This window comes from Myxocyprinus asiaticus, chromosome 23 (assembly GCF_019703515.2).
Source record: "Myxocyprinus asiaticus isolate MX2 ecotype Aquarium Trade chromosome 23, UBuf_Myxa_2, whole genome shotgun sequence".
Classification (NCBI taxonomy): Eukaryota; Metazoa; Chordata; class Actinopteri; order Cypriniformes; family Catostomidae; genus Myxocyprinus; species Myxocyprinus asiaticus.
This window is the reverse complement of record NC_059366.1, coordinates 35,406,455-35,433,687: the sequence shown is the minus strand read 5'-3', so window position 1 is coordinate 35,433,687 and position 27,233 is coordinate 35,406,455. Positions and strand designations below refer to the sequence as shown.

General features: G+C 39.5%; 1 protein-coding gene across 1 annotated transcript; it reads left to right on the top strand.

Moving 5' to 3' along the window:
• Positions 1 to 26,997, top strand: LOC127413881 (uncharacterized protein KIAA1522-like). Its single transcript, XM_051651427.1, is given in 7 exon segments — positions 1 to 70; positions 73 to 237; positions 21,069 to 21,206; positions 21,435 to 21,478; positions 21,959 to 22,100; positions 22,264 to 22,374; positions 22,766 to 26,997. Coding segments are annotated over 7 exon segments (4,092 nt in total). The 3' UTR covers positions 26,188 to 26,997.
• The last annotated feature ends 236 nt before the right edge of the window (positions 26,998 to 27,233 follow it).

Sequence of the window (27,233 nt, the reverse complement as noted above, 5' to 3'; positions counted from 1 at the left end):
ATGTCATCTGGTCGTGAGTCTGTGGGGGACCTGATTCCTCCAGATATGCTGCAGGTGTTCACTGAGCGGCAGGGGGCAGGGGCAAACGTGGCAGGCGACGGGCTGGATCCTTCAGCCGCGCGTTCAAGTGGTTAAAGAGCCAGCGCAGGAAAACTCGCCGACACACGACAGTAAAACGTGGAGACCTGCTCGCACCTGGATCACCTGTAGAGTTACCAAAATCTACACTTAACACAGGTAATACTTTTGGAAAAACCTGAAGGGGTCAATCACCAAAAACCTGTCAGTGATGTGGAGGTTATACAGTAAAAAATGTATACTGTACAATAATGAGAATCAGACTAGAATTGTAGGAAAAACAAAAACCTTAAAAGTAAAATGTTGTGTCGGTGTGAGTCATGATAATTACGGCACAATGCAAAGAAATCTTAAAGGAATAGTTAACCCAAAAATTATAATTCTCTCATCATTTACTCACCTTTATGCCGTTTCAAACTCATGACTTTCTTTCTTTTGCAGAACTCAGACAAAAAAGTATTTTTGACGGAGATATGAGGTGTTCAATCAATGGTGTCCAACACTTTCGAGCTCCAAAAAAGATGTCATTATAAAGGTAATCCATACTCGAGTGGTTTAATCCACGTCTTCAGATGCAATACAATCAGTTTTATGTGAGAATTGGACCAAAATGCAGCTCCTTTTCCACTATAAATCTTGCCATCTGCAGTCTCCTTGGCGATCATGATTTGAAGCTCTGTTCCGCTTCCTCACGATTGATGCCTGCACAAAGAGCGTGTATAGCAAGTGTACACACACAGAGATACATTGAGACCAGTTCGCATCTGAATCACCTGTAGATTTGTTGTACCAAAATCTAAACTTAACACAGGTAATACTTTAGAAAATAGAGTATACACACAGCGTGTGTGTACAGCGCTCTGCACATGCGTCAAGTGTAAGAAAATGTAATCAAGCTTCAAATTATGATTGCGCCAGGGAGACTGGAGTTACATTTTAATCCGTTTCTCACCCAAAACCAATCGTATCTCTTTAGAAGACTTGGATTAAACCACTTGAGTTTAATGGATTACCTTTATGCTGTCTTTGTGTCTTTTTTTTAGGAGCTTGAGTGTGTTCAACCCTATTGACTTGCATTATACAGACAAAAACACCTCATACAGTATCTCCATCAAATCATCATTGTTTGTATTCCGCAGAAGAAAGAAAGTCATACAGGTTTGAGAGGCTATAAGGCTGAGTAAATGCTTTTTTTTTATTTATTTTTTTATTCATCCATTTTTGCATGAACTGTTCCTTTAAGGGTCCTACAAATGCTGTACATGTCATTTTTTTCATGCAAAAATAATGTCTCTTGATTTAAAAAATTTGACCTGGACATGTTTTTATATAAGAGAGTTATGCAAGTTTTCTAATAACAGAGATTTCTAATATACTTTAGATGGCTCACATTCTTCTGATTTCGTGTTTTTGTTTACTGGTGGGCCTACGTCTTTTCCTTATCAAGGAAGACTGTTATGTTTTGCATTAATCATACTGTAAACTGGTTTTGAAAGCATACAATTGATAAGAATAATGTCCTGTATGTTTCTCAAGGAAAATAAAGACAAGGGAAGTGCAGCTTGGTTTTTGAAAGGGATCTTGCGCCCTGTACGTGTTGGGAATGAATGTAGAGGTGTGGGCAATGACATCAGTTTGAATAAGCACATCTACAGCTAGTGCTAATTAAATATAGTTACTTTTACATTACATTTACTTTCCAACAGTGAATATTGTTTCAATCAAAATATTAGCACTCCCTTTTATTTAGGTACAATACTATATAATGTTTAATAGTGAAACTACCATTTTAATGCTTGCTCGTTGTTAGGACATACTTTTGCCGAATGAAAAAATTGCATTGTTTTGAAATATTACAAATATTTTACAAAGATATTATAGTAAAATAATGAGAGATTCATGCACAATGATGGAACGTGACCTGAGTTTTCATGTGAATTGTGAGAAAATGTGTTGTTTTTTTTAAAATTAATTCTTAAGTGAAATAGCAATTAATATATTTACTTCAGAGTAATTAGTAGATCAATCCCATTACAATCAGGAAAAATAATTTATTTTCAACTATTTGTTTTCAGAACTTGTCCATCACCTTCTTTACTAACAGGTTACACAAGCAGTGCTGTTTAGAGCTGTTGGCTTTGGTAGCAATATAAATGTGTATTGAGCCAAAGATGGCTTACACATCAAATGACCCTTAACCTTCTTGATTTATGTCTCCTAAACACCATGTATTCTTGTATGTGTGTGCTGAGAGTAACTTTTGACATGTTTACCTAAAGTTTATCACCAAGTCATGAATCCAAACATGTCAGGAAGATAAAATTTCCCACTGCCAAGGTCACTAAGTGCTTTGTTGAGTCTCAAGAGTTTATGTAAAGGTGTGTGTCTGTTTCCTTCCATTTGTAACAATACATTTGTGGTGTAGTTTAAGATTAGAACCAGGACTGGATCCATGTGAATTGTTTCTAGTTTTGGGTTAGTGTATTTTAATTGCTTTGTGAATTGAATTAGCGGATGAATGTGAAGGTTCCACATGATCTGTAATAGCAGAGAGACCTTTGTGAGACCACACGTCAACTCCACACATTTATTGAAGCGTGAACTCACTGAAGCACAAACTGGGTTGACAGAAAAGACCGCAGCCTTCATAATGATCTATATATTGTATAACCACAAAATATAAACAGCTTTTATGTGATGCTCCCGAGGGAGTGGTTGCTACCTGCTGCTCAAGACTTTGAGGAAATGCAGTACATAGCAGAAGGAGGGATTATTTAGACACCTCTCAGTTGTCTTTGTCCTGATTTTGGTAACATAATTTAATGGTATTTTAATTAAAGGTGAAGTGTGTAATTTCTGCAACACCAGTATGTCATTTCTGAAATACCACTTGCAAAACTAGTGCAACTGTTTGCCCCAGTGGAAGGAAACACTGGTCTTAATCCTGTGTTGCATGCAGACTTCGCTTTAAAAGAAAATCAGAGCTGTTCCAAGTACGCCAAAGGAATGCATGCAGCCTTTCGTAACCTAGCATGGTTATTTCATCATCTCATGCTTTGAGTGTGTGATGTGAGAATGCATCACTTCAAAGAAGATCTTAGTGTGTTTGGTAATTTGATAATATTATCTAGTGCTACTCCCTCTGATTTGGAGACAGATGATGTTTAGTCTTAGTAAGAGTATTGATAAATTGATTAGTTTGTCTGAGTATATTGCTAAGTTCGGTCTGGACTTGTGTGTCTTGTGAGCTGAATGATAACAACAAGATTTTTTTTAACATTTTATAAAGAAAATGTGAGTGGTGCTTCCCAGTGCAAAACTTGCAGCCATAATGCTAAGATGTTTAAGGTGGTTGCTAGGGTGTTGCTATGTGGTTTCTAGGGTGTTCTGGGTGGTTGATTACTGGGCCAGATCAAAAATGCCCACACTGAATTCTATTATATTCTGGTCTCTAGATATTACTCGGGTCCAGGGCTTATTTTGTTCTGGAACAAGCCCGAACCAGATCTGGCACCTCCGGTATTGGAATCGTTATCTTTTTTTAGTGGCTAATAATTTACGTAATAATTTACTGGTTGGTTTCCTCCTCCAGTGCGTGTCTGTTAGATGTTTTTGCTAGTTTTTTATCCTCCACCAGGTGGAAACTGCAAGTCTGATTGCTTTGAAAAGTAATAGCACACACTCCTCAACAAGTTGCAAGATTTGAGGTATCTTTTATGTCTGTTGCACCAACGGTGCAGGACAAGTTACACATTGAAGTTTAATTATAGCAATAGTGATGCTTGCTCCACAAATAAAAAGGTCATAGTTATTGAGAACAAACTCACGTAATATTGTGTTTTGTATCCTGTATCCCAGACCTTGTGACGTGAAAACTTCCTGTGGGATGTTGCCAGTTCAGTTCGAACAAAGAACTGTTACGTTAAACCTGCTTCCCATAAAATGTTCTGCTGTTCCACTGACACACACACATACAGCTTTTTCCAGTGTTTTTGACATCTCCTGTTGGAAGTTACACACTTGCCAAGGGTTAACCACAGTCATGAATTTTTGTCTGACTGTATTTTTCTACACCTCATGAGAAATGCCAGTCATTCCTTAACACCCTTTCTGAACACAGTGTCTGTGAGTTTTTGAGACAAAGACTGATAGTAGTATATGTGTGTGTTTATTGTAATGCATGGGTGTGTTTGTGCAGAATTCCATACCTTCCTGAGTTTGCCCTGGAGATTTTGACACAATGAAAAGGTGTAAAGTTGGGAAACTGGTTCTATGTATGGTTAATTTCTTTGTGATTAGAACCCATACCAGATATGTATTAGATTCAGAGTGACCTTTAATAATGCTTTTTTAAATCTAAAATATTTTTGGCTCTAAAAGCCTAAGCCTTCTATAGCAGGGCTTTTTAAACTTCTTGATGCCAAGGACCCTCAAAAATGATCCCCTTGTGAGAGACCCCCTTCCTAAAATATGAATCAAGACAGCTACAGTATATATTTTTTCATCTATGAAGACCCATTTATACTCTGTGGGGAAAAAAGCATAGAATACTGGTAAGTTTGAAATTATAAAGACGACATGTTGTTGGCAAAATTAAGTATTTAAGTATGACGTATTTATATTATTATTGTACCATAGCCAATTTTTTTTTAACTTGAATCTTTTTTCTACTATTAGAGTAATGTTAGCTGTTTAACCTTGTGTGACCACACGTACATGTGTGGATGTTGTATTTTGGCATAGCTAAACACAACGCATAATTTAAATTCAATTAAACTGACTGATCTCAGTTCAGAAGACTCTGGGTTGTCAGTAAGGGTTTAAACTTTCAGCGTACAGAGTCATGTGACAAAACAACATGGCGCCAAACACAGCGGAGTTTGTCTTTGGGAGAAACGCCAACAAAACTACATCTGGTAAGAAACCTAATTACGTTTTTACATTGGAACCTGTTTAAGTCTAAAGATTAGTCTCTAGTTTCATCCAATATGCCATTTTTAAAATTTGAGCGATTTATCGCGAAGCACCACGCTGCTAAACACAATGTACACTTGTGTACTTCAGTGTTATTTTTCCTTAGAAAGCCTATATTGTGCATTATCACATTGAGAATCAATGGGTTCATCCAAAAGCTGAAAAATTTACCGGCAGTCCAAGAAAGCACAGGGGAAACGAGAGGGCAAAACGGACCAGGCGGTCAAGGTGGAGTGAATGGGGAGTCCGAAGATTGACGTGAACCAGGAGACCAAGCAGGCCAGGGCAGATCAGGCAGATGATCAGGAGACCAAGGAGGCCAGGGCAAATCATGCGGACGGCCAGGAGACCAGAGCAGATCAGAAGGAGGGCCAGGAGACCAGAGCAGATCAGGCAGAGCCGCATGAGGTGGAAGGCTCGGAGGGCTCAGAGTTCAGAGCTGCTGGGGATTCTGAGAGCAAGGCACTAGGGAGCATAGAAGACTTGAGGGACTGGACAGCCTCATGGAACTGGACAGGCTCGTCGATGGCCACCATGGTCAGGAGTGCTGGAAGCGACTGGGGAACGGCCTCTGTGGGCGTTGGCAGTGACAGTGTAACGGCCTCTGTGGCCATGAACACTGCCAGCGACAGGAGCAGGAGCCCTTCTCCTCCTCTTCCGGACGGCCGGTGGCACTAATATGTGAACGGCCTCTGTGGCCGAGGATGCTGGCACTGGGATGGAAGAGGCTTTAGGTGCTTGCTCTGGGACGGACGAGGCTTTAGGCGCTTGCTCGTTGACCGTGGCATGCGTGGGCGCTGGCTCGTTGACCGTGGCAGGCATGGTCAGCTGTACCACCGCGTTGGGGCTCACTGAAGTTGAGACCAGTGAAGCTGGGACCACTGGGATCTCTGTAATGGGAATCTAGAAGGAGAGAATCTCGAGAGCCACATGGGGACTGGAGCAGTACCCCACTGTGTAGGGGGAGGAATTTAGCAGGAAGGCATAATCTAAATACTGTTCCAAAGTATAGTTAAAACTGCTTCCTGGCAACCCTGACTTGATGGGCTCGTTGACGCCAAAATGGAAGATGTCCTTAAACACAGTGTCTCCCCAATTTAGCATGTTGGTAAGCACACCAAACGACTCCACATACTCCTCAATGGAAATAGTTCCCTGTCGAAGAGATAAGAGTTTTAAAACTGCTAGATCCATGGCATTGGTCAGTTGTTCTGTAACGGTTGCAGGAATGAGGGAAGAGAAAAAGGATCTAGATACAGGCTTTTATTTTCTCCCATTTTCTTCCCAATTTGGAATGCCCAATTCCCAATGCTCTCTAAGCACTCGTGGTGGCGTAGTGACTCTCCTCAATCCGGGTGGCGGAGGACGAATCTCAGTTGCCTCCGCTTATCACGTGGCTTGTTGAGCGCGTTACCGTGGAGACGTAGCACGTATGGAGGCTTCACGCTATTCTCTGCGGCATCCACGCACAACTCACCATGTGCCCCACCGAGAGCGAGAACCAGACATTATAGCGACCACGAGGAGGTTACCCCATGTGACTGTACCCTCCCTAGCAACTAGGCCAATTTGGTTGCTTAGGAGACCTAGCTGGACTCACTCAGCATGCTCAGAATTCGAATTTGCAACTCCAGGGGTGGTAGTCAGCATCTTTACTCGCTGAGCTACCCAGGCCTCCAGATTCAGGCTTTTTAATAAAAACTCAGATAAACATAAAGAAACTCAAACACAAAAATAGAACAAACCTTTACATCCATAAATGGAAAACAACTGACAAAGAACACAAGAAAACCAAGGCATTAAATACATAAGTGGTAAACAAGGAAACAGGTAACACCTGGGACTAATAATCGCAAGAACCAATGAAACAAAAGACAATGATGAACTACAAAACCCATAATCAACACACAAGACAGGCAGGGAAACAATAAACATACATGGCGACCTCTAGTGGTCGCTAGGGTTGCAGCGGTATACCGGTTTCGCGGTATACCACAGTATGAAAATTGATGGTTTTCATACCATGTACATTTGCTTATCTACAGTATTGAGAAAAAAAATGCAACCGGACGAAGAATCTCACCTGCGCGTGCGCATCTCCTTTCCTCCTCGACTGTCTGTCAGACTCGTCAACTTGCGCCACACACAAACATGAAGCAAAGAAAATGTCCGAGAGAAGCGAGGGGGTCTGACATAAGTGAGTGTGTGTGTGAGTTAAAGCAGTGTTTCTCAACTGGTGGGTCGCAGGTCTGTTCGGACTGGGTCGTGGACAGCAGGGAAAGAACAATGCCATGGTTCTCCCATTCAAGATATTTCGGCGGCCGCCCAATTGATAGCCTATTTTGGACTGCCGAGGCAGATTTAATGATTATCTCGCAATCAGCTAAAGGCTTCTTATCTGCACTTTCGCACGAGTGTAACAGAACCAGCTTGCGATCATAATCTACTCTTCTCTATGTCGCGCGTTTGCAACAGCCGGGCTTCTCTCGATATTGCGGAGTGCAGACCTCAAAACTGATGTGACCCATTTGAATTCTAGTGAGACTTTTCTAGTTTAAAGCATTACGGAGGAAGTCAAGTCGAACCTCTCAAACAGACGGCAGCCCTGACATGCCAAACAGCACTGAGGAGGAAAAGAGCAACACTGTGCTATGCGCTAATTTTTTTTTTTTTCATTACACATCATCACCTTTTACAAAATTGTTTCCCGATTTTAAATGAGTAAAAGTAACTGTTATATTTTGACAAAATGTTATAGTTTCATATGAAATAATCTAAAGGTAGAATCTATTAGACTTCATTTTTATATCAATAGTGGCAGTTGTAGTTAGTATTTATTTTTTTATAAATACTATAATTTGTTATTATTATTACTGTTATTTAAGACTAGCTACACTGACCTAACCATGGTAATGAGGAGCCTTTCCTCCTGTGTAATATGTATGTTCTGTTTGAATTATGTTTGAAATTAGGAAACAAATGGGATAATAATGGGCTCATGTAAGTAAATATGCTCTTCATTTTGTAAAAGGGGGGAGAGAAAACATCCTGTCGCTTTTGTTGTTTACATCAACAACAAAAATAATGTCACTTGATGCATGCTCTTATACTTAAACCATGATCAAAACTATGCAAGATAAAAGGAAATGCGACCCAGGATACATTAAATACAGGTTACGTTTTTACTATGGTGGGTCGCCACTTGATTTCCAATGTAAAATCTGGGTCCTGAAGCAAAACCAGTTGAGAACCACTGAGTTAAAGGTACAGACAGGAGCAGTCTGGCTGCGCTGTTGCGCACCTGCAGTATATGTTAATTGTTAATAATCATAGGACATTACTTTAAAAGCTCACACAGCTGATGTTATTTTTCATTTAGTAGTTAATTTAACATGCTATGCTAACATGTAAACTAACATGCTTTAGTTATATAACATGTTTTAGTTACATGCAATTTTTTTAATCATGTTTATAATTAGGTTTATTATAATCTTTTAGCTTTCTTATTTATTCTATTTTATTTTATTTATTTTCAAAAGGGAGACTTTTTTTACACATACTTCCATTAAAAAAAAATTGTTTCAATTATAATAAAACGTTTGTTCAACCAAAAAAGGGTCATTGTAACTGATAATAATAATTGTGTAATACCGTGATATTTTCTAAGACGGTTATCGTACCATGAAAATCTCATACCGTTGCAACCCTAGTGGTCACTAGGGTAACTGTGACAACTATGATCCATTAAGGCCAAATAAAATATTATCAAATTATGAGCATAAATGCGGGAGAAATAATTTTTACTTTAGAGAAATTAATGTTGGAGAGTTGCCAAGTATAGAATGAAAGATAAAAGCTGTAGTACAGGATTGGCAATATGGACACACACAGCTTTCCCAACTGGATTTAATGCATGTCTGCAGCTCACAGTGTTCACTGTGATACTAGCTGAAGGATGGAAGGATTCTTTTAGCAAATATTTCACTTTGTTGACATAATGTTATATTATTGATGTATTTCTGCTTCTTGCCATAGTGAATATACCTTTGTTAGGATCCTTGTAGTTGCACCAAAGTAGCAAATATAACATAACTGTTAAATGAAATAGGTGCGGCAGGGAGAAGCTTTTCTGTTTCCTTACTAAAAATCATAAAAAACTGAAAAGCAGGTTGTGTGGAATGCATGATTAAAAGAAATTCGATTGATTTGGGGAATATTTAAAGAATCAGTGTTTACATTCCGATCAAAGTCTTCGGCCAGCGATAAGTTGATCGGAACATACAATTAATTCTTACAGTAATGCTACTTTCATTGCCATTGAAAATGGTTATCACAAATAGATTGAAATACTGTTTATGAGCATGTATCTTAGGATCAGCAGATTTCAAGGAACCAATATAATTTAATCAAATACACAGTCAACTTCTCTTTGAATACAAACAAGACTTTATTAACTAAACTAAAACATACAAATAAACTAACAAACAACTAAACTAACACATAGACAAACAACCATAAACACGGGTTGGTAAGTAAGCTTTGACAGAAGATTAATGGAAAATTACCTGTAACAGAAAAATTTACTTTATGGAGTCTATAGAACTTGCCTTGAACCATCAATACTTCATTTAGTATGCCATGATTTGAGATTGGGTTACTCAGATTATATTAAAGAAAGCACAAGATTTCAGCGAAAGTCTGGAGGTCTGTACTTGCGTTGCGTGCGTTGTTTAGCGTGTGGAGTTCTTCAAGTCCTTTTGAAGTCTTTTGGCTTGGTTCAGTTGCAGAGGGCCTTTGTTTGGTTCGATGGATGGGAGATGGAATGACCAGGTAGAGCCCCGGAGGCGAGGACTTCCGCCAGGGAGAATTCGGGACTTCCTGGGACAGAGGTCAAAGTGTGTGAAGGCCGTAGAGAGAGAGAGAGAGAGGGGTTGTCCAGGCTGGTCTTTTAACCCCTTCGATTTGTTCACACCCCAAAGAGGCTCTAAGCCAATCAGAGGCGGCTTTCAAGATAATTAATTTATGGCCTTTGTTCTAAGGTTTGTCAGTTTCCCACTCAAAATGTGAACATTTTAGTCATGAATTTCATAAGAAAATTATGACTGGAAATGACCAGAATATACAATCAATTACATACCAAGCACTTACACTTTCTTATTAAATTACAGTTATAATTCAGTTATAATGCATGATAAAATTTCTTACTAATTAGTTTGTTAGTTTTAAACATGGATAATACATTACACGTTATGAGAAACATACTTCTCAGGGTTATCATCTGCATAAGATGCATTTGTCAGTCTGGTAAAATCCTAAACACGGCTGTAGTTTTGGATAGTAGTGAAATAAGAAAAGTCCAAAGTCCATGTCAAATGTTCATGTATTAAGCTGTGATGTGGTAAGCCAGAAACATTTCTCATGATTAGTGTAGAGAGCTGGTTATATTGAAGAACAACAGAATGCCTGTGTTCTGTAATTCCCATGGCAACCATGGGGAAGTTTCTTCAGCAAATGGTCTTATCAGTCTTATGAAAGAGGAGAGGGGTTGTTGTGCTTCTCCCCCCATTCACCTCTGTTCTTTAGGCAGTTGAGATTTGCCAGACACAAGAAACTTAGACTTGCTGGCACCACTCCGAATTCTTTATCACTGATAAATATATATATAACTGGATCGCTGAAGCAACGTTAAACTGCCAGCAGGAGTTGAAGCCACCAGAAGTGTTCGAGCGGCCATCTTAGTATGCCCAAACTCTCATAGACCGTCAGTGACTGACAGGCGAAAATACCCCCATTTCACTGTCTCTGATTTCCAGATACAACAGTTGCATTTCGCCCTCTAGTGAACAATCATGTTTAATGTTTAATGAACTAGTTATGAATAATATTCGTTATGAGGGAGAAGATATATGCCAATCGCGATGTCAGAGCATTCACCTGCCCCGTTGTTCAGTTTATCAGTGCAGCATAACGATCACCAATGGCAGCGGCAATACTGTCCACAAGCTTGTCTAAACAAGCTCTAATATCTGCTTGTTTAGAGTGACACCCCTGAATGGGACTTTAAAAAAGTCAAACCGGGATATCTGAATTGCCTTGAATGCCCAGGATTTGCTTGTTTTCATAGTGATGTGCTCTCTGTAGTCATACATGGATACATGTCATAAATACATGATTGTTTGCCATTTAAATTTAGTGTATTAGTTTAATTTGAACCAACTTTGCGTGTCTCCCTCGGGTGCTGTGCGTGTGATAGATAGAGAGCGCGCTCTTATTCAAGTGACCGCAAGAACAAGGCACTTTTCGATAAAAACATATCAAGTAACTCTGAACAAACACTTCAATGATCACAATAAATAAGTCTGAAACTGTCTGTTTGTATCTTACCTCAGTTTCAGTGAACTTGTTTACATTCAGCTGATCTGTTCACTGATGAAGTTTGTAAGAGGTGGATAGTGTTTGATATAGATACACATAACTCACTTGGACTTTCAAGAAACAGGAAAAATTCCAGACTTTAAATAAATAAATAAATAATTACATGTGTATGACGTTTGTGTTGTAGGGATGTATATGCAGATTTCTCTTATATAAAATCTGTGATTGACTAATGTTTACTTGCTGAAATTAGATGATTTTCTGTTACATCAATAAGGAAATTGGAATGTTTGGGCATAGCAATATGGTGGCGCAGTGGCTTCACTGATATGACGTCATGAGCAATCCAGTTATATACGTGTGTGTGTGTGTGTGTGTGTGTGTGTGTGTGTGTATATATATATATATATATATATATATATATATATATATATATATATGACTGATCATGCAAAAAAAAAAAAAAAAACTGTCTTTTATTTAAGGATAGTGATCATATGAAGCCATTTATTATCACATAGTTGTTTGGCTCCTTTTTAAATCATAATGGTAACAGAAATCACCCAAATTGCCCTGATCAAAAGTTTACATTCCCTTAATTTTTGGCCTTGTTACAGACACACAAGGTGACACACACAGGTTTAAATGGCAATTAAAGGTTAATTTCCCACACCTGTGGCTTTTTAAATTGCAATTAGTGTCTATGTATAAATAGTCAATGAGTTTGTTAGCTCTCATGTGGATGCACTGAGCAGGCTAGATACTGAGCCAAGGGGAGCAGAAAAGAACTGTCGAAAGACCTGCGTAACAAGGTAATGGAACTTTATAAAGATGGAAAAGGATATAAAAAGATATCCAAAGCCTTGATAATGCCAGTCAGTACTGTTTTTTTTTATTTTCAAAATCAATGCCAAAATTTCACAATTTCTGCCAGGGTATGCAAACTTTTGAGCACAACTTTATATATCAGTGTTCTATATAGCTCAGGAGAAAATCAGTGTAGATTCTGTATTTAAAGAGGCCCTATTATGCTTTTGGGGATTTTACCTTTCTTTAGTGTGTAATATAGCTGTTTGTGCATGTAAAAGGTCTGCAAAGTTACAAAGCACATCCACGCAAAAGGTTATTCTCTCCAACAGACAACACTGCTCATGAACTACAAGAAACGCCTGGATTGTAGTCCAGCCATTTCTTCCGTAAAGTATTTACGTTAATATGTAACACATTTGCATAATGCCCGCCTAAGGGCTACTTTGGCCCGCCCTCAAACAAACGTAGTTATAGCCGAGGCCAGGATGATTTGGGTTAATGTTGTCGCTATGTCGAGAAGACAGTGTTTTCTTCACTGCAAAAGCAAAACCTCTTTATTTGGACTTCCAAAGGCAGACGAATTGAAGAATCAGTGGTTAAAAATTATTTTACCACTATTCCTCAGCAGTACAATCACAACTAATGCCTGATTTTCAAGACGGTTACTCCTGAAAGATGGTGCAGTTCCCACTTTGTTGGGACAGTCTGGCGCTTCAGGATCACAGTCTGTAAGTAGGCTTGATTATTTGTGGATTTATCTGCTACCGAGAGTTCAAATGCGGAGTTTTGTATTGTAGCTACGGTGTACACCCAGTGCACAGCTGTAGGCCTCTGCTAACCTACTAGCTAATGTTATTGTGTTGAAATAGTTTTGCTAATCGGCTGCGGGCCCACTTTTACCTACAATTTTATAGAATTATGCAGATTGTTTGTCATTCTTACTATCATGAATAGTGATCAAGTGTGGAGATGGATTTATTTTTACAAACGGTCATTTAAAGTCTGCAATATGTCCACGGTAGTGCTCGGCTAACTTGCTATGTAATGTTATTGTTTTGGGAAGGGTTTACTATTCAGCTGTGGGCTGGCTTTTACCTAAAACTGTGAAACAAAATGGTCGATCTCAAGAGTCTTATATAATTATATAATTACAAGCTGTAATGTTATGGCCGCTATCCACGGTAGTACACGGCTAACTTGCTCACTAACTCTCCAATACACCCGGTAATGTCCAACCGGGAGTTAGCCTCTGTTCTCCGTTCATAGGTCAGGCAGCCATTTAGACAGGTTACTGAATTCATGTTTTTTTTTTTTTTTTTTTTTTAAAAAGGAAATGCCTTATTTTTATGTATCAATTAAGTACTCATGGAAGTTTGGACATTATGCCTAAAATCTCGTTTTGTGTTTCACTGAAGAAGAAAAAATAATCTGCAAAATTACATGGGGATGAGTTTGTGCATAATACAAAATTATTACTGTGGGACATGTCAGTTTTATTTTTATAATATAATGCTGAATTATTATTATTATTATGATTATTAGATTTGCGTTATACAAAAGCAGTATATTTCTGTCTTGTTTACTTCACCTGAGGCTTTTATTTTGACACCAAAATGCTGTTGTATTTACTTCAACTTCACAAGTAGCTTTTATTATGACACAGAAAAGGCTACGTGTATTTAACAGTTCACAATGTTCCGCATTTCCTGAAAGCTGTAATCTCCTCCTTTTTTTGTTACTCTGCGCTTGTAGATTTGTATAATAACTTGTAGTGGTGACTATTGTTTTGAATTGTGCGAATGCACGCAGATCAGCACATCACTGGTTTATTCTGAAACGCACACAGACCATGTTTATCTGTCTTTAAATCGCAGCCTTTTGTGGATTGATAATCACATATGACCGAGTCGCAATTTTAATGTTATTTTGATTTATTGCGCAGCCCTGAAGGATCGTGAAATTAGTCTACTGATGCGCTCTTTATGAAACTTAATGTGCAAACAAAATCACATTAAAATCATCTGAATATTCACGATATTGGTAAATTTTACATCGTTAGCAAATTTATCACGATTAATATTTGATATATTGCCCAGCCATATTCACGCTTCACAATGCTATACAGTTTTTGCAATATAGACTACTGTATAGCAATAGAAAATAATGGAGTGAACTACTCTTTTGACAAAAGTATCAGGTTTGATGCAACTATCAGGCAACTGTTGCAAGTTGGTACAGGTCATAGACAAGCACCCAAATACCCACCACTTTATATGCAGTAAGTCTGACTTACTGAACCCAAATGATTTAGCATTTTATAGCATACAATTTGGGTTCTTAAATGATTAAACATTTGGATGGAAAAGTGGTTCCCCTTCCTTATGTAAATTAGGTTTAATGATGATCAAGCTTGTAATTGTTCATAAACATCCCCTTCTGATAACCAAATACTTAACTTGTAACCCAAAAATGACTTGTCGGTACAGAGCCGACATTCTGTTATGAAGCAGATACCCTGTTGGTGTGAAAGTTCAACATGCAGCTACACTATGTCGACATGCTGCAGATTTAAGATGCATGAAACAGGGCTAAATATTGTCCCAATTCTGGCCTTGGAGACATTGAAAACATACTCTGATTTGTTTGGAGGCCTTTTATATGACATGAAGCTTTAGGAGGCAGTTGTTCCCCCTGCTGTTCAAACTCAGCACAGCAGCCACTGTCAGAACGGAGCAGTCCTGAGCTCCAGCACACACATTGCCTGTGGGAGCATCCAGCTGCCAGTGAGAACTACACAGTTTGTTTATATTACTAATATCTGTCATTCATTCTAGCACATTTTGTTCCTCGTGCTCTCTCTTTCTCTTTTAAAGGAATAGATTAAAATTCTATAATTATTTAGTCACCCACATAGAACAAGTGTAATTTTCTTTTAGTGTTTTCATTGACAGTGATTTTGCTTTTAAAAAGAGCAGCAAGAACAGCAACAAATGAGGTTTAGATTTAGTAAGATTATAAAGTTAAAGCTGCTCAGAGACTCTGTGCTGTTTGAGACTCCTTGCAGCTGCTCTGACATCTGCCCTCAGCAAGTCCAGGCATGTCTCAATCTTTCTCATTCTGAGCTCTCATTCTTTGTGGGTTATATGGACTTCTCAGAATATTATCAAGATTTATGAATGTTTCTGAATTTCTGAGAATACTGGAAAATGAATGAAAAATAGCGATGCTACAGATTATATGTAATCATCAACACAGTACTCCATATACTTACATGCACGCACACACACACATCCAGAATGAGTATTTACTTTTAGACTACAGAGCTTTAATTTTGGATTCATGTCACTAGTGCAGTTTTATAAAACGGATAGTTCCCACCCTAAATTTTAACTGGATAAGCCACATTCAAAACTGTTGTAAATTGTTGATAAACATTCACCTGTGACTGCACATTCTGTATTAATACGGTATAAATAATGCACTGACTTCAGAACTGCAAAGATTTCGGAATTAGATGTTTTTGCAGCTTAGTTGCAGTAAATTGTATTTTTGGACTTTGGAGGAAGTTTTAAGTGAAGGAAAATTCCTATTGAATTGATTCTGCATGCAACCCCTTTAATAATTAAAAATGATAAAATCACAAGATTTAAGTCTCACACTGTAAGAGCATTTGTGCATTTGTGTCATGCCAAAGAATGTACAGCCTCTCGCAGTTTATTGCTGTATTATACTGTGGGTTTTTTTTTTCTCAGGGCTGAACAGATGACCTCTGTGGTCGTTTAGCTATTTAAATTGTCCAAAAATGTTTCTAAGTACATTTTATCTGCAGCTTGACTGTCTCCATCTAAAGACATCACTAGCGAGACACCAGATACTAAGGGCTTAAATCTTGCAATGTGTTATGAATGTCCAGAAAGCATTCCTCTTGCCATCACTCTTTCACTTTTGTTGTTATTTCTGTGGTTCTTTATCTTTAAGTTCATGGAGGAATTTGCACTGTGATAACAGAGCAGAATGGGTTGGTCATATTTACTTATGTGTTTACAAAGCCTGCGTCTAAGTTGATGTGGATCATTTTTCTATGTTAAAAGTTGTGTCGTAAGCCATTTGTCAGACACGTTGGCTCAACCAATGGTGTAAGTTTGGGATGGGGCTTTCTGTTTGTTCAACCAATGGATGACGGGAGGAGTTTTCTGGAGTTTTGAAAAGCAGATTCCGTTTAGTGATGCTAGATGCGCAGAAATTACACATCTCAGCTTTAAGAAGTTAATTTATCAAAAAGTATCACACAAAACTTCAAAATATGATTGTAGGGCTCATTAGTGTTTGTCTCTTGTCATGATTAATGAAGCTGGATCAGGAAGGGCAGTCACGTGTGATATATGAGTGGGCTGAGCTTTCTGGCTGTAGAACGTGTCAGGCCTGGTTTGGAGATGCATTGAGATGGACTAGGGTCGGTTCATAGCATTCCACTGTAGTCATCATGGACCAGGGATCAACTGGAAATCAGTTCAGTCCAGCATTAAAGTGTGGGAAGGGTAAGGCCATTATGTTGGATCTAGACTGTTTGAGGATATCTGCAAAGATTTAAAAATAATAATAATAATAATAATTTTAAAAATTACATTTGGCATTTGATGAAATCAATATAAAGACAAAATGGGGGGCCTGGGTAGCTCAGCGAGTATTGACGCTGACTACCACCCCTGGAGATGCGAGTTCAAATCCAGGGTGTGCTGAGTGACTCCAGCCAGGTCTCCTAAGCAACCAAATGGGCCTGGTTGCTAGGGAGGGTAGAGTCACATGGGGTAACCTCCTCGTGATCGCTATAATGTGGTTCTCGCTCTCGGTGGGGCGCGTGGTGAGTTGTGCGTGGATACCACGGAGAATAGCGTGAAGCTTCCACACGCGCTACGTCTCCGCGGTAACGCGCTCAACAAGCCACGTGATAAGATGCGCGGATTGACAGTCTCAGACGCGGAGGCAACTGAGATTCATCCTCCGGCACCCGCGTTGAGGCGAGTCACTATGCCAACATGAGGACTTAGAGCGCATTGGGAATTGGCCATTCCAAATTGGGGAGAAAAATAAAAATAAAAAATAGACATAAATGACATGCTTGTGCATTGACTGAGTTGAAACACTGAAAGCTGCCTTTGTTCTCAGGTAGAGCAACAAGTTTTATTCACCTTAAACATACTGGTGACCTCACAGTTCCCTTGCTCTTGAACTCCCTATTGTGGCAATAGTAAGTATACAGGTGGAAAACGGTCTTAAAAGAATAGATCACCCCAAAATGTAAATGTTTTACAGAATAGATAACCCCAAAATTAAAAATGTTTTGTCATAATTTACTCATCCCCATGTAATTTTGCAGATTATTTTTTCTTCTTTAGTGAAACACAAAAGGAGATTTTAGGCATAATGTCCAAACCTCCATGAGTACTTAATTGATACATAATAATAAGGCATTTCCTTTAAAAAAAAAAAAAAAAAAACCATGAATTCAGTAACCTTTTCAACCATCACACTGCAGCTCTGATTCTCTGTACGATTCAATATTGCAGTACTGCTAATATTGTTTGCCTCTGTATGATACATTGCTTACATTTAGTTGCTTCGACTTAAAGTCTCTCCTAAACGATTAAAAGGAAATGTAAATGCATGGCTTTGGGCAGAAAAGGCAGAATTATCCTTAAAGGTGAAGTGTGTAACTTTTATGATGTCAAATTACATTCTAATATTCCAGTTTATTGTTCACTGATAACTATAAGTAAGCCATTCATGGGTTTACCTCCCCCAAAAGTGTAAACACTGAACCTCCCAGGCACTATCAAAACATTGATGTTTATATTCTGAGCAGCCTACTCAGCTCCACACTTCTCTTTCTATCTAAACCTGTAGCGTGAGTTTGGGGCGTGGCTACTTGTAGTAAACTGTTCAACTGGGAGAATACGAACATCCATGGCAGACGTGTTACAGAGGAAACTAAACTTGGCTTTTCCAAAATTCGAAGACTTGCTAAAAGAAAAGGAGACAGAGAACGGAGTAAAACCAGAGTGAACATTTACAAAGTGGAGAACTTTGAGGGAATTTTTGGGGTTTGATTCTTGCCATGTAGCTCCTCGACAGGTGAGCTACACTCTGGTATTGCCATACAAGTTAGCTCATTACTGCCGAGCTTCAGATAAATTCGTAAATACTTGGAATATGTATCATTACACTTACTAGTTACCAAGAACTCTCCTACCTCTTGTGCTAGATCCCCCTCACACCAGCTGTTGTTCAATCCGGTGATGTTATCGGACGAGCCGATTCCTCTTCAGCGCTTTCTGTCTGGTGTGTTTGTTATAGTGGTCTTGTTTATTACGAAGTTAAACTTTTATTACCTTTTATTTAGTATGGCCTATTTGTTTATATGGAATCAGTGAGTGCGAAAGGGTGTGATGAGTAGCGCAGAAATTTAACACTTTACCTTTAAAATGAATTCTGGCATCGGTTCTCCATTAGATATAATGCTGTGTCAAAATAAATAATAAATTGTAGAACGAGGGGGGTGTAATTTTGCTCTGGTGTGTATGAAGTGGCAAAATCAGTATGAGAAGCACGTGTGTGCGTGTGCGCCAACCATGAGAAGTGGAATTAAGCTGGTATGGAAAAGACTGTCACCCCTTTGGTTGGTGATTGGTCATTGTCCTTTAGTGTGGTTATCTGTAGAGACACCAGCTATTCATACAATAAAATCAATACAAACAGTGGACATTTATGTGTTATCAGATGGACAGATATTTATGTGGATCAGGATTACTTAAGCTCTCATAATTGTATTTGTGGAACTCTACACTCAAACATTTGTGTGTGCTGACACCGCAGCAAAGACTATTTAAAAAGGATTAAAACATTTTCTTAACTCTTTTACTGTGGTAATGCAAACATGGTGCTCTTGCTGAATCAAAATGTCTGTTCTCTACTGTTCATCTTTAAAACAAAAGGTAAGTTTGGACAAAGTTGGCAAAATTAACTTAATATCAGATATGACTGTCGAAACCTGTCTTTTACAATAGCTGTCTGTATGCCTTGAAGAGTTTTAAAGTAGCCAATTTGAGAATCATCAAATGTAAAAGTTTTGGGGGATCTGAAGCCTTTGAAGTACATTTAAGATTTTTGTGCATGTGTACTTGTGTTCATTTTATTTAAACTAAAAATGTAATGTCTAAAACTGTCTCCAATATCAGTCATTACATGCAAAAGTTGAACCATGTCTCAGAGAAAAGCATTCAATTTGTGACTGTTTTAAAACTTTGTTCGGCAAACGTTTGGTTTGCATTTGTTTAATTCTGGGAGGACCTCAGTGCAGTAAATCTCAAACAACTTGAATTTTTAATCCTGTTTAGAATTTATAAAAATACAAAATGTCTTGTCATCTCTAGGAAATTGAGGAAAATAATTGATGTACTGTGGATAGTCATAGTATGTTGTTCTTGACCTGCAGACAGTTTTTAATCACTAAGAGTACATTAGCAGGACGTCAGGCAACATGGTTCATTTAAGCATAGTATTTTGCATATTTAGAGTGTAGGCTAACTGTGTGGTTAACAACATAACCAGGTTACAGAGCTGTCAATCTCAATAGTGGTGAAATGCAGTGGCGATTTCTCAGGGCCAGTAAAGCCTTCTCTGCTGGCGTAACATGCCTAATAAATAAATATTTTTTAATCCTTTCATTCTCATTGACCTTTTTGCCTATGTATTTTCAATCATTTTCCACTCCTAATTCATCTACAAATGAATAGCAAAAAACAAAAAGTTTAACGAATCAGAATTTATCCCTCAATGCTTACAAGCAAGTGTGACAACTGTTTCACAAATTACATGCCCGAAGCCATGCCCCTTAGCTGAAGCAGCGTGTGAGTCTGAGCTCCACCCCGTCAGGCCTTCAGAATTTCCACAGAATCCCTCAACACTGCAGTACATAGGCATCTAAAGTTAGATTCGTCAGCCAATCAGATTGATTTATTAGTTCTTGGTGGGTGTGGTCTTTAGGATATGTCCCAGTTCAGGCCTTCTAGCTGGCCCTGAATGACGCAATCATGCTTTAAGTGATGTACATAATTTGAAAACGAAGAGCGCGAGATCTTGCTGACGAGTCGGCTGTCATCTCTGCTGTTATTGCCGTTGATAAAGAGATCCTTATGGATTTAAAAACCTGAGATGTTCTGCATGATCGTGCGATTGATTAAACAGGAAAGGAGGGCTGATTTTCACTTCAAGCAAATTGGTAAGTGCTTTTTGCATTGTTATAGCAACATCAGGAGTTTTCTAAGTGTGAATTAGGCTGCTTGAGCAGTCAGTGTCGGTTCAAGTTTTGAAAAGTAATCGTGTACCCTGACGAAACAAAATTTATTGTAAGCAACATTTAAATCGCAAATATTAGCTTTTTCTTCGTATTAGACCTCCTTGGTTCTGGCTTTCGTGCGTGGACGTGTTTTTAACATAGTCAATTGGTATTATTAGTTGACTGCCACATAATGTATGTTAGGCTTACGGTGTCTTCTTCATTGTGAAACTGTGTTTTCTTAATGGCATGAATCGCACTGAAGGTCTAGACTTAGCATTAGTTGTTACTGAAGCTAAGCTGCCTGAGGTCAAAACAGTTGATCAGTCACTATATTGTTCAAGACAGTTTGGGAGCATGCATGTTTCTATACTTTTAAAATATTGATGGTTTCAAGCCATGTACATTAGGAAAATCCTATGCAGTGTACAGTATTTGTCAGCGATCTGTGAATCTGTTAGATATTAAAAACCTTTCTCTTTATTTCTCTCTGTAGGCCATAAAGACGAAGTAGTGGGCTCTGTTTCCCTCCAGGAGTTCCAGGAAAATGTGTTTGTGGAGGGGAATCGACCTAAGCATCTGTTGGACCTGCATACAGAGGCCCAGCAGGGCTTGAAACTGCTCCAGCAGGAGGGTAAGAGCGCTAACTCCAAACCAGAGTCTGCAGTAGAAACACAACACGCCTCTGCCCCGAAATCTTTGAATTGAGGGAATTTCTAAATAAAAGAAAAATCAAAGACCCTCTGTGCTTGAATTAACGCAAGCATATGTCTTCAGCATACAACATTCAATATCATATTACATTATTTCAGTTTTCATAGCTTATTTTGTTGGTTAAAGGCTGATGTGTTGTTTGTTTCAGATGATAAGAATGGGATAGACTACCCTGATGACCAGAGTATGATTGTAAGTATTCCTCATTGGAATTGATCAACCTTCAGATCCTAATACAAATGTATTTAGTTCTTTTTGCTCAAATAATAACGTCTTCCCCATCTTCCATTGGCTGGTCAAACATAAAGCCCCCCTCTAAACTAACGCCATTGGTTAAGCCAAAGTTACGATAATAGCACCAAAGAGCAAATGTAAACACATTTCGGGAAATCAATGTTCAAATGACTGACTTACAGTGCCCATTGTACAAAGGTGCCACGTTTGTTCCTGGCAGGCAGCAGATGCCCTAACCCCTCTCCCGCCCTAATCCTAACCAAATGTAGCCTGCGAGGCAGAGTAGCCTACCTGGAACAATGGATGGCACCTTTCTCCCATCACGACATTGTTGTCTCTGCATATTAAGCTGAGATAGGAGTAACATTTTAACATCTAAAAAAATTAATCAGTTCCACAAGTGCAATATATTGCTAATGAAAGATTATTAATTTGCAGTCAACAGTAACAGCTCAGACTGAAGACAGCATGAGTTTCAGTGAGCTGAGAGGTTTTGAGTCTGAGAGCACAGCTGGCGACACTGTTTCGACATGCTCCTCTATCTCCACACGTTCAGCACGCTCTGGACTCAGACGTCAAGGTGGCTCTTCACACACAGAGATACATTCATTATTAGTGATGTTTATTCTTACTTCAATTTGGCCTGGGAATGGATATGTCCCCATAAAGTGCTACATTCACAAATCAATATCTGAAATACAGTTTCAAAGCAACATTATTGTTTTACGGTTTCCTTTCTCTAGCCTCAACTTTCAGTCCTTTGAAGCCGGATAAAACTCAAGAGAAGCCCAAATCTCGTAGGAAACATGTTAGAACTCTTGTGGGAATTCCACGACACATCCAGAGAGAACTGGGTAAAATTTACTGCATTCATCTTTTACAGTGTACTACACATCATCATTTAATGTTCTGTTTTGTTTACTGGAAAGTGGGGTTGTTAACAATTAATTGTCAATTATTTGCCATTAATAATTTAATCAATAAAGATTAGTGATCAAACAAAAGAAGTGAGGAAGATATAACTTGTATGTAACTCAGCTCTCACATACTGTACAAATACATGGCCTTTACTCGCTATATATTTCTTCTACTCTTTTAGACATTTCCAACGACATATGACACAGCATTACTAGCTGATCTGTATGCTATTTTGATTGTATGTTTGGCATATATGGTGCACAGTAATTACATACAGAACAGTGTTCTGTTTACTTATTCAAGTTTTTTTGTGTTTTATATCTAAAGGGTTAGACCGGGCAGCATGGATTACCACCCAATCTCTTGATGATCAGCTGTCCAATGGAGGTGTTAACCTACCCACCATCATTTCCACTGTGGATGGTGGATCCACCAGCTCTGAACAATACAATGTACAAGGCCATCTTCAGGAAGCAGAGCTCCCCATACTGGTCAAACCCAAAGATGACATCACATTCCAGTGGCTAATGAACCACCCTACAGATCCGGACAGGCCCGGAGTAGGCCCACTAGCTCTTCCTTGGTTAACCACATCAGGAAACTCATCAGAAAATTCATCCAGTGCAGTGATGTCCATCTCACCTCAGGCCACATACTTGTCTAAAATTATTCCAAATGCTGTACTTCCCCCATCTGTGGACGTTGTGGAACTCAGTCGCAATCGTAGTCGTAGCAGTGTCCGAACTATCAGTAAAAGCAGCCTGGTGTCAGCCAGTCCAGCATCCACACGAGCTTCCTCCAGAGCTTCCTCCAGAGCTTCCTCCAGAGCTTCTTCCAGAGTCTCTTCAAATTGTTCCACAGTCCGCTCAAACTGCTCTGGCTGGAGCCATTCAGGATCCTCAGAAACGTTAGTGTCAGAATCCTCCACCCTCTCCAGCAGTAGCACTCCCCGTGTGGCCAGCAGAGGACGTGAGGTTGAAAACACAGATAGAGCAGCCAAACTAAACATTTCGGGCCACGGCTCCTATGTAGCCTTCAAAGCAACTCGTGTGTATGGGGACACTACAGATGAGGAGGACAGCAAAAAGACAGGCTCTGCTGGGGCTTTCTCACATAGTCTGTCGGTAATGAAAAGAAGCAAGAGACCTCCAGCTCCACCCAGCAGGTCATACTCATTACACAACAGGAAACAGAGCAGATCGAAGGGTCCTTACTTGGGTGATGTCAGCACTCTGGATGGATCATCAAACTCTGGTGTCATTTCCGCACCATATCCTATCAATGGAGAAAGTTCAATAGGTGCAGATGAGTCCAAATCCACTGACTCTAAATTGAAGGCTGGCACACATAAATTGAATGGCAACACAATTCTCCCATCAAAGGAGATCCAAATAGCCAGCACAGACAGCAAAAAAAACATGCCAGCAAAGCTTAAGATGAGAAATGACTTACAAATGTCTTCTGTCAGCTCACCCTATTCATTCACAAATGGAACCAGTAAGCTTGCTCAGCAGAAGGATTCCCTTTTGTCTGCAAAAGGTTTAAATAATGGCAACACTCCCTCCTCAGTTGCAAGGACTCTCAGGTCTCTGTTTGACATTCCAGCCCATCCCAAAGTACTGGCTCCCCCAGCGCCCCCTCCAGAGACCTGGGCTCATAACCAGCACACTTTTGAACTGCTGTGTGGGCCTGGACCTGTTAATTATGAACACTGGGCCAAAAAGAGAGGTCTTAAAATTGTAGATGAACCAGAGCATAGGGCCTCAGTGAATGCACATAATGAAGTAAAAGTACCATCTATGCTGCATCCAGTACAGCTAAAAAGCAAAGTTGAAACGTTAACCACAGCCTTTGTCCTCTCCCCTTCTCCATCACCTCCCCCAGATCATCATCCACCAATACCAAATACAAGCCAAGCAAAACCACCTCCAGATACTGTTCCTTCAGTCCCTGTACCAGCTGTCAAAGCCATAAAGCACCTGACTTCTTGGATTCCTCCGCCGCCTCTGTTTCCTGCTCCCGCCCCTCCAGTAGGCCCAGCTTTTGCAACTTCTGTTGCTGTGCAAAATGAGACTAGCTTCCCTCCACCACCCCCTCCATTTTCACCAAAGACTTTACAGACAATACCTCAGTTGCCACCAGATGTTCCACTTCCACCACCGCAAGAATTTCCACAACCACCACCACAAGAAGTTCCACAACAACCACCGCAAGAAGTTCCACCTCTACCACCACCACAACAAGGTCCAACTCCACCACCAGAAGAAGTTCCACCTCCACCATCTCCACAAGACATCCCACTATCACTAAATGTTCCAACTCCACCACCACAAGAAGTCCCCCCTTCACCAACACAGTCAGCATCACTTCCTGCACCACAGGAAATCCCACCCTCTCCACCAGAAGCCCAACCTCCAAAACAGAGCTTAACATCAGCTCTGACTTCTGGTCATCAACTGAATGTTCCACGACCACCTCCACTGCCCACTGATGTCAAGATAAAGGCCAGACTAACTACGACAGATAAAGAGGCAAAACAGCCAAGCAGTCCCACTATGGCCAAGGAGGAGACATCTGGTCCCGTGGTCACCCAGTCTCTCCTACAGACGGTTCGTCTTAGGTCAGTTAAGTCCAGTCAGAGCCAGGCTGTAGATCCTGAGAAACCTTCACCCCCCAAACAAAAATCAGGTGTTAGTCAAGATGCACCTCCAAAACCAATCAGACGATCTTTGATTATCACATCACTGCCCCCTGATGTGGAAGCTCTGTCTAGCACAGAGCCAAAAACTGAAGCTCTGTCCCCACCCCAAAATCCAACCATTGCGTCAAACACTCAGCAAGAATTAACTGAACCAAAGACTCAATCAGTTAACATTGTTCAGAAAATGCAAATCACAAGCCTTGAGCCAACATGCTCATTAGCTACATGTACACTCACTGATCCAAATAACAAGCCAGCTCCTGTTGAACCAACAACTAAACAGCTCTCTGCTGAACCAGAGGTAAAACCCAATACCCTTGTTGAACAAATCCAACCTATGGCATCTGAACCTGCAACCCTGCTAAGGACAATGGAATCAAAGGACCAGTCAGTCATCAGTGAGCCAAAGATTCAATCTGATGCACAAGAACCCAACAAAACCCCTGATAATTCAGACACTATTGAAATACCATTGAAGTCAGATGTTAATGAACCAAAAACACAAACACCCACTTCTAATCTTTCTGCTGTCTCTCCTGCACCTCCCTTAGTTTCGACGCCAACTAACCCCTCCATGCGTCTCCAGGACGCTATTCGTCTAAAGGCTGCAGCTATGTCTTCAAAAGACAGCCAAGTCAAATGCTTTGGTCTGTACTCCCCTCCCCCAGCCGTAGGTGGCAGCACTGCACCCTCCACTCCTGCATCTACAGCCAGCTTTATTTTCTCCAAAAATACAAAGAAGGTTGTAATAGAGACATCATCATCCTCAATGGTTCAGGCTGACCTGAGTAAGACTCTGGTGGCAGAGCTAGCTTCTGTCTCTGATTTGGCTAAGTTAAATAGTGATTCAAACAAGATGATGAACAAAGTTCCTCCTCCTGTTGCTAAGAAACCCAAAGCAAAGGTTGAGAGTGTCGCACAGAACTGTGCAGAGGCCGAGTTTATAGCTGAGACTGGAAATGTGCAAACAGAGACTGTACAAACTGCAGGACAGGAAGTACAGACAGAGACCTCTGAGGGCACAGTAAATGAGTCAGTTAATGATTGATTAATTGATTGATTCATTCATTCTTGATTTTTTGCTTTTTCGCAAACAAAACCAGGCTTTGGGTGTCAAGACCAAACTATTTAGCTGTGTTTTTTTTTTTTATAAAGTTAAGCAATTTTGCAGTTTTGAAAAAATACCAAAAAAGTCTATGTACAGATATGCATATTGCACTTTTTGTACACTGGTTTAGTGTAAATGATTCCCATTCATCATGGGATTGCCAGTGGTATTTAAATGTCACTGGTATTTGGGCTTGGTATTATAGATATTCATGGAATGATAAATATTCATATTTTATTTATGTGTCCTCAGTCCTAGGCAGAAGACATGTTACCTTCCAGTTGATCAAAACTTGTCTGTTGTCACTATTGTCCATTAGGAAGCGCTGTAAGAATCACAATGATGCAGTAAGCAGGGATAATTTCCACCATGAGAAGGCAATTACAGTTTGTGGTGACCAACTAAACTCTGTGGTTGAATTTTACAAAGGAAGCCCACCTGGCATTTGTGTATGCAAGAAAATAAGAGCAGTATAAAATGAAATGGGGAAAAAATGTAAGTGAAAGGAAAGAATGAAAGAAAAGCAGCAAAAAAAAAAAAAAGAGAGCAGAAAGATGGGTGCATGTGCCATTGATTTTGGGCCGTAGTATAATTTTTATTTTGTATTGACAGCATTGTAGTCTTTAATTATTTATAAGCCCAGTTTACTTTTAAAACACAAGATTTATAAAGATATACTGTATATATATATAGATTGTAATGTGTCCTATTGGAATGTAAAGGTACGTGTAAGAGAAAAAGAAGGATGAATGAAGCAGATGCAGTGTTTTCTCACATAATTGTGAGTGTGCAAGTATAGAGCCAAGCAGGTGGTCAGAAAATCATGTTACAGCTAATGAGCTTCAGCAAAAGGTTTAAGTTGTATCTCTGTGTTATAAATGTTGGTTTAATTTGTTTTTATTTTCATAAAGAAGTTTGTTAGTTTACAGAGTCAGTGTACATTACTGTATGGACTGGACAAATAGAAAGAAAATGATTGTTTGCTT